The 8647-nt window shown below is 34.2% G+C and overlaps 1 protein-coding gene across 1 annotated transcript in view; it reads right to left on the reverse strand.

Annotated features, from left to right (window-relative positions):
* The window catches only part of LOC102589252 (uncharacterized), a 10082-nt gene extending 5192 nt beyond the window's left edge, over window positions 1–4890 (reverse strand). The window contains exons 1-2 of the mRNA XM_006356208.1: window positions 4498–4890; window positions 4344–4409 (exon numbers count right to left, since the gene is read on the reverse strand). Coding sequence (XP_006356270.1) covers window positions 4344–4409; window positions 4498–4743 — 312 coding nt within the window. The 5' untranslated portion in view covers window positions 4744–4890. The remainder of the gene's footprint in view (window positions 1–4343; window positions 4410–4497) is intronic.
* Window positions 4891–8647: the final 3757 nt, after the last annotated feature.

Genomic DNA, 8647 nt, shown 5'->3' on the forward strand with positions numbered 1-8647 from the left:
TTTTCCAACCTATGTATAACTAATGCTTGCATTAGTTATACACTCTATTGTGTATTAAGGTGTGTATTGCTAATACCATGGATTTCTAGGTATTAGCAATGCAATGGTTTTAATGCATGCATTAGATTAACTAATGACAAAACTACCCTCTAAGCTTATTATTATTATAATAAGAATAATTATTATAATATTAATTATAATTATAATAATGTGGGGGTATTTTTGTAAACAAATATTTTTTAATAGTCTTTATACAAGGCTTGTTATTTCCAATACATCAAACCAAACAATGTATAAGAAATAATGCAAGCATTACTAATGCATGCATTACTAATACATCATATTCAGCATTATTCTTATACACTCTACCAAACGACCCCTTAGAGTGTAGTTCAATGACATGACGCATGAAGCTAGCATAGAAGTGATCCTTGATACACAGGTCATCTAAATGAGGAAAAATTTCAAAGTATCTTTGATTTATTATCCAAGAAAATAGGGAGATTGACGAGGATGTCACACATTGTATTAGTGTAGGATAAATGAAATAAAGGCTCGCGTCCAGAGTCTTGTGTAATAAGAAGATGCATGATGTGCCGCGGATTTACGGTACTTTTAATGCTTTAAACTTGGAGTTTTGCGTGTGTCTTAAGCATTTGATAGTAGATTTGATGGTCTTTTGATTATATTTTGCAGGGAAATAGGTTTTGGAGCAGTGGGGATGAGAAGAGTTGAAGAAACAGCAGTTTGGTGTTTGACGAGTCATCCTACGAGCCGTAGACCTTTCTACGAGCTGTAGGATTGTACCGTAGAATGAAGCAGAACATATTGGGGCTAAGTGTAAAATGACAGAAGCTGATGACGAGTTGTAGTAACTTCTACGAGCCGTACAATTGAGTCGTGGAAAAGTTCAGAGGAGTTAAGCTTCAATACTTGGTTGACGACATGACAGGACGGTTCGTGCTAAGTTCTACAGGTCGTAGAACATAAACCTAGAAAACTTCAGAAGAGAAGTTAAAGTTGTTGTTTGACGGATGGTTCCTATGAACCGTAGGACTTCCTATGAGTCGTGAATGAACCATAGGAATGACTGCTTAAACCGAATTTTTCTAGATTTTCTTTTCCTACTTTATTTAGGATTTGATGTCTATGCGTATTAGTTGTAATTTTCGTATTTGGGTTGTCAGACAATATGATACTACTTTTACTTTTGGCTTTGAGAATTAACTTGCAAACGTTTTGTGAATTTAATTCTTGAACTATTGGTTTATAGTATTGCTTTTTGTTCGTCAATTCAAGATTCCGGACTTCATCTACTCTAATTGTAAGTTCATAATTTATTTTATCAAACATATTATGAATTGTGATGACACAAGCATAAGTAGCTAAATCCACAACTAAGGTTGTGGGAACCATGAGTAATTAACAAAGTAGAATAATTAAGTAATCCTTGAATAGTGTTTATGCATGTATTGTTGATCTCTTCGTTTTGAATGTTTTTAACGGTGCGCAACGTTAGAACTCGCCTTATTCCAACTTGCCCGACCAAGGAAGTAATGAATGGGAAAAGAGATTAAGCAACGGAGATTTAGCGATGATAATCCGCTATCTAATAGCCTAACCTAAAGATGCGAGGGTTAATCTGGGGTCAAGGATAAGGGTTAGTAAAGCCCGTAGACCGACCAAGTTGCGTGGTGAAATTCCGTACTTGGATGACCAATCACTTAGGAGATACCTAACTTACTGACTTTGCATGTCAAACATTAGATAAGGGTTACTATTATAGGTTTTACTGCGTTAAGAACTGGTGGGGAACACATCATATACCCTAGTTTCATCTTATATTGATCTTACAAAACTGCGAATCATGTTTACTTGGTTACTTGTTATTGAAATCAATCAATTAATATTTTATGTTACAAAACCCCCCTTTTGATAGAGAAAATCTGACTAAAATTACAATCAACAGTAAATTGGCCTAAGTCTAGACCATATTCCTCGTGGGATCAACCCTAACGGTTCTTTATTTGACAACGACCGCTTATACTTCTTAAGTGAAGTGTAATTTTGGCGTATTAGTGCCACGAAAACTTAAATGTAAATTCTACAGAGTGGTTAGACCAACTATGTTGTATTGGTGGAGTGTTGGCTAGTCAAGACCTCTCACTTTTAGAAGATGAAAATTGTGGAAATGAGGATGTCGCGGTGGATGTGTGAGCATACTAGGAGAGATAGAATTAGAAATGAACATATCTGGGACAAGGTGGGAGTGGCCACGATCAAGGACAAGATGTGGGAAGCGAGACTGAGATGATTCATACATGTAAAAAGGAGATGTGTGGATGCTTATTACGGAGATGTGAGAGGTTGGTTATAGATTGCTTCAGGAGAGGTAGAGGTAGACTGAAGAAGTATTGAAGAGAGGTGATTACACAGGACATGAAACAGTTGCAACTTACCGAGAACATAACCTTAGATAGAATGTTGTAGAGGATATGAATTAGGGTAGACAGTCAGTGGGTAGTTGAGTGTTTTCTCGCTTATCCTTCTATACTAGTAATCATAGTATTTCTCCTATAGTTTCTTGCCCTTCAATTTTGTTACGTTGTTTCATGTCCTTTTTACAGATGACTCTGTTCTGTTTTCTATAGTATCTTGACATGGTTTCTTCACTTCCATTATTTCCTTTTCTGACTTGCAATGATATGTTTTTTCTTGAGCTGAGGGTCTATCAGAAACAGATCTACATTCCAAAGTAGGGGTAAGGCCTGTGTACACTCTATCCTCCCCAGACCCCAGTCATGGGACTACATTGGGTATGTTGTTGTTGTAATTTAAGAACCCCCAATAAATTCATCACACCAAAGTTAGTGAAGTATCCATCAAAAAATGTGTAGCACATAACCCTTTGGGTGGCCCAGTGGTTTGAGCTTGGGACTTCCATGTTGGAGGTCTCAAGTTTGAAACCCCTTGCCAGTGAAAGCAAGGGGTTTGCCTTCTGGGTTGAGCTCGTCGCATCAGGCTTTGCCTAGTGCGGGGTTACCTCTCCTAATGTGGTTTGAGAGCTATTGCATAGGAGCAGGGGTTTTACCCTATGCGCACCCAAAGGGTAGCGACTGTGGGTTTCCCTTGTCATCAAAAAAAAAAAAATGTGTAGCACGTATATCCCACACGAAAACCTGGAGGCTCATTATTGGGGATACTAGGAGTTAACTCGGATGAAGCTCAAAAAATTTCACTCGTATGGACAGTGAAGAAGGATGGAAAATACTATGTGAAGTCAGGTTGTCACTACTTATTGTGAGAAGGGACAAGGAGAGACTGTAGATTGGCAACGGAAGATGATCTTGAGAACGAAATCCCCAACTACAGTGGCATGCATTGGATGGACAATCTGACTTATACGTAGCATGCACCTTCCTTTTTCCTTAAAGGAAAACGCAGAATCAGTTGGATACATTTTACTACACTATAAATACATTTGGCTGATATGGTGGGTATTTTTGAGTATGTATTGTATGAATTAGGTACACCAAGGGAACCTGACACAAGTTGTGCCTAGTTGGCAGTGCAGAAGATAAGGAGAAAGCAGAAAAAACTCTAGAAGACTGTTCCTCTTTGTATACTTTGAATAATATGGATAGAACGAAATGACTGGTGTTTTGAAGGGAAAACATATTTACTATTGATAACTTCAGATGCATGCAAAGCTTGAAAATTTTGGTGCAAGTTTTGCTTTGTGACTACATGGATATATCCAGATTTCTTGAACTCATTCCATACATACATAAGGAATTTAAGTATAGCAAATTCCTTTGAACACACACAGCACCTCCTTGGTGCTGCAGCTTTGTGAATAAAATTGCCCTTTACGTTTCAAAAAGAAATTCTCTCACTTAGAAAATTAAATTCAAAATTCAAAATCCAACACATCCTTCCCATTTCTGTAAACAAAAAATACTCATGACTCATGTATGCCAACCATTCTAAACATGAGTAATTGCATTCAACCATACTTTTGGATTTAATTAGGATCGGGAACCAGGTTAGTGTGGAATTTAGCCAAGGAGTGTTATAATGACAATAAAGGTCACAATGTTAAATTTGTAAACTTTATTTGCTTTACATACCGTTATGATCAACTTGCATTGTCTTTATTATTGTCATTATAACTCTCTTAAGCAACATTCCGTACTAGTCGGTTCCCGATCCTAACATCTTGAACTTGGAAGATTGAGGTCAAATATCACTTCAGAAATTCAAAATGTTATCAGTAAAATCAAATTAATCCACCTAAGGTGGGTAAACGGGAGTAGTAAAGATAATAGTATTGTTCTATTTACCAGCAATGCAGGATATGCTTCAAAATCATCAAGGTTCCAAACTTTACCAGTGAGCGGCTCCGTAAGCTGAAACATTTCTCCCATTAAAAATCTCAAATTACGACTAACAAAATTCTTCGTTTTCAAACATTACTTAAGAAAGTAAAAGGAGGACCTCAAAATTGGGAGCTCTGAAACCAAGAGAGACGCCTTTGGACTCTGTTCTTGCAGCTCGTATCACAAGCTTCCTTGCCGGCAGAACACTCCGGCGTTGCGGAGCCGGAGAGTAATAGCTCTTCTTCAAGTAACAGAGCGAGGGAAGAGAAGAAGGCGAAGCTCTAGCAGCTGTGGCTATCGTGCGCGGTACCGATAGTAAGCGTGCGCCGGTTGATAATCCGGTGACCGTTGGAATAACCACCATCGGAAACTCTTGTGCTTCACACGAAATTTGATAGAAACCGTTATCCAGAGGTCCAATATTGGTTGCTCAAATTCTCTTGGGCCAGTACACTTTATTTGGGCCTCGGATTTAAATTAGACCAACTTACAAAAATGACTATATTTATAGGGTTATTGACGTTCAATAGCTATAAGTATGTTAATTACAATAAATGACTATATTTTATAGCTCTTTTTCGCTGTATTTTTGTATACATTTTTTATTTTTCTATTTATACACTAATACATCTTTAAGTACAATAAACTAAATAAGGAATTGACTCTATATATAAATCACTGTCCTTATTTACGTCCATACAATGAGCAACTTCCCATTATTAACTTTTGAAATAATAATTGCTTTTTTAAAGACATATCTGATCATATTCTTATCAATTTAACAAAAATTGTGATACATCATACTCCATTCTCTTGTTGTCAATAAAGATGTGGTATTGATATGTCATAACAATGACTGAATAAAACTTAGAAAAAACGTCAACCAAAAAATCAATGAATGTAAAAACTAAAATACATTTAACTAAAAATACACAGGAATACATACCCATATATTTAGAATATACCTTTTGAGTAAGTAAATATACAATAATTAAATAAAAGTGATTTTCTTTGCATACAACTGTTTTTGATTGGATTTAACTTTAAACATGAACATGTTATAACCAATGTGATAATTAGGAGCCACAATAAATTATATTATAAGTTCATCCTGAATAAATTTATGTTGCCGATATTTCTTGATAAAATGACTAAACAAGACTAAACCTTTTGAGCAATTACTATTTAGCAATACTAATATACATAAATTTAGTTAAATAAGATACAAAGAATATGCATACAAAAATGAAGCTTGTCAACGATTCTTAATTGCCCAGAAAGAAATTCACTTTTTGTTTAATTAAAATAGGGAAAAGGGTCAAAAATACCCCTCAACTTTAGTTTATTAGTTGACTATACCTCTGCCGTTAAAACAAAGTTATTTATACCCTTATCGTTACTAATTTCACCATTTATACCCCTCAATTGACGGAAATCCCCAAACTAACTCAAATTAACCAATTTTTACTTAAATTGCCTAATTTTAACCCGACCCGACCCACCCAATAATATAACCCATTTTTGTTCTATCTTCATGCTTGTTCATCTTCATCTTCATCTTTAAACTTGTGTTCCTTTTCAAAAACAATAAAATCATCCAACACAGCCCAACAATATCGAAAATAATGTAATAATGGCTATGAACCCAAAAACACAAGAACACAACAATGATTAAATACAGATAATCGGAGCATTATTTTTCAGTCAGATCTAAAAAATTGTCGGAATTACTGGAGCTTGGAGCTCTAATTCGTCGTTGATGATTTCCTCCGGTCTACCGGAGTTAGGATTTCACGGTGGTGGCTGGACACTGTTAGCGATGTGGGTCTGGATGAGAGAGCAGAGAGCAGAGTCAGTTTTCCTTTGACCCGTTCTTGGAATCAGAGAGGAAGACCTAGCTCTATCGATCAAAATAAAATAAAATAAAAAGGCCACCAGACTGAAGTTAGAGATACAATTCATGTTTCAAGTAATTAAAATGAAATTTTCAGTTGAGAATGGTTGTATCATGGATATTAATATATACCAAAAACTATACTAAATTATTAGTACTAAAAAAAAGGAACACATACCTCTTTGGAATCTTCTTATGCCTCGCATAGTTCACAAGGAACCAGCCACCAACATTGAACTTTATATCGAGCAGGTATGGGAAAAATTATAAATTGATGAATAGTAATGCCTATGTATCAACCTATGTCAGCTTAAGAACATTATTGGAATTTTTCGGAAGAACTTAAAGCTACGGAATTCACAAGTTTAAAGATGAAGATGAAGATGAACAAGAATGAAGATAGAACAAAAATGGGTTATATTATTGGGTGGGTCGGGTCGGGTTTAAATTGGGCAATTTAAGTAAAAATTGGTTAATTTGAGTTAGTTTGGGATTTCCGTCAATTGAGGGGTATAAATGGTGAAATTAGTAACGACAAGGGTATAAATAACTTTGTTTTAACGGCAGGGGTATAGTCAACTAATAAACTAAAGTTGAGGGGTATTTTTGACCCTTTTCCCATTAAAATACTTTAAGCCAAAAACGACTAGACATAATATCCAAAGTTTCGAAACATCTTAAAATAAAAAACTTAAATAGGGTACTAGTTGATCATGACAATTTCACTACTGTCCATTTCTAAGCATGGCATCATGTTCAACTTAGGCAATGCCTTATTGTTGCTAATAGCTCAATCTTCAATTTTCTTTGCAGCGTATTCCCAAAGAGTGCACTGTATTTAATATGAAGTAACTCAGCATCAACGATTTCAACAAAAATGCCTTCAAGTACTCCGCAAATGCAAGCAAATACAGTCCACAATCCCTGTACATATATATAATTTGTTAAATAATTGATTTCGTAGAGCTATATCAATTTATAGAATGATGACACAATTTTGTTAACATACATTGTACCATATTGTTGCTAAGGTATATCTTACACGTATGTCACATCGAATGGAATGTTCAGATCTTGCGTATCGTCCATGTTATAGTCATAATGCATGGACAAATACATCGACATAAGCCATGAGCAAGCTTTTGAATTTTATCCATTAACAAAAGAATCATATCCCGCTGAGTCATATACATGAATGCGTCGTTCAACTAATGACAGAATAATCAATACCCAATGGTTCATCTGCTTCACATTAACTGACTGTATTCCATGGAATAACAACCATCAATCTGTAACCATTTATGTATTCACGTATGTCGTTTTCAATGTTTGCAACACAAATTTTATTTTCAACGTTAACTTACACGACATAAATGTCAGTAATCTTTGTCTTGAACAAACAATCAACAATTGTGTATTTGTATAAGTTGTTAACGTTGTACTTGCTTTTTTTACGCAAGTAATAGAGAACCACATTGATATGTTGTGATAAATCAATATCCTACAAATGAAAAATGTATTAGTGTACAGTTAGCATATAAAACTCAAAGTATTAATATATTCAAGATTCAAGTATTTATTAAAACTTAATGTATCAATATATCAAACAATGTAAGTATATAAATTTAGGATAAGATCAGGAAAATTTGAAAAATAAATACGCTAGTTGTTAAACAAAAAATGAATACACCAATATAGAATACAATGAATACGTTGTTGTTAAACACAAAAATGAATATGTTGGACAAATTAAACTAGATATATAAACAACGTGTGGGTATCAAACTGTATAAGTATTAAGGTCAATTTTTTTCTGTAATACTTGAGGTTTGGTGTTAACTCACGAATTTTATTATAAAAATGCAATTTTAGTGTATTCAACTATACTTGTATTCCCTAATCAAGTTTTTATATTGGATAGAGAACTTATGTATCCAGATATAACTGTATTCGCAAATCAACATTTCAACTTGAGCTTATATAACAATATAAGTATCTATGTATATAAAGATGTATACATTTCAACACTGTTGTTAAATAAAATGATGGATACATTAGACAAACGAGAAACAAGATACAATTTGTGGGTATCAAACTGTATAAGTATTCTTCTATATAAAAAATTGAAAATGCCAACAAACGTCAATCATTTTTCGATCAATTTTTTTCCTGTAATACTTGAGGTTTTGTGTTAACTCAAGCATTTTATTATAAAATTATAACATTAATGTATCCAACTATAGTTGAATTCCCTAATCAACTTTTTAAATTTGATAGAGTACTTATGTATTCAGGTATTCAATAGATCAACATTTCAACTTGTGCTTACATAATAATACAAATGTCAATGTATATAAGTATTCTACTATATACA

Source organism: Solanum tuberosum, unplaced genomic scaffold (genome assembly GCF_000226075.1).
Source record: "Solanum tuberosum cultivar DM 1-3 516 R44 unplaced genomic scaffold, SolTub_3.0 scf00213, whole genome shotgun sequence".
Classification (NCBI taxonomy): domain Eukaryota; kingdom Viridiplantae; phylum Streptophyta; class Magnoliopsida; order Solanales; family Solanaceae; genus Solanum; species Solanum tuberosum.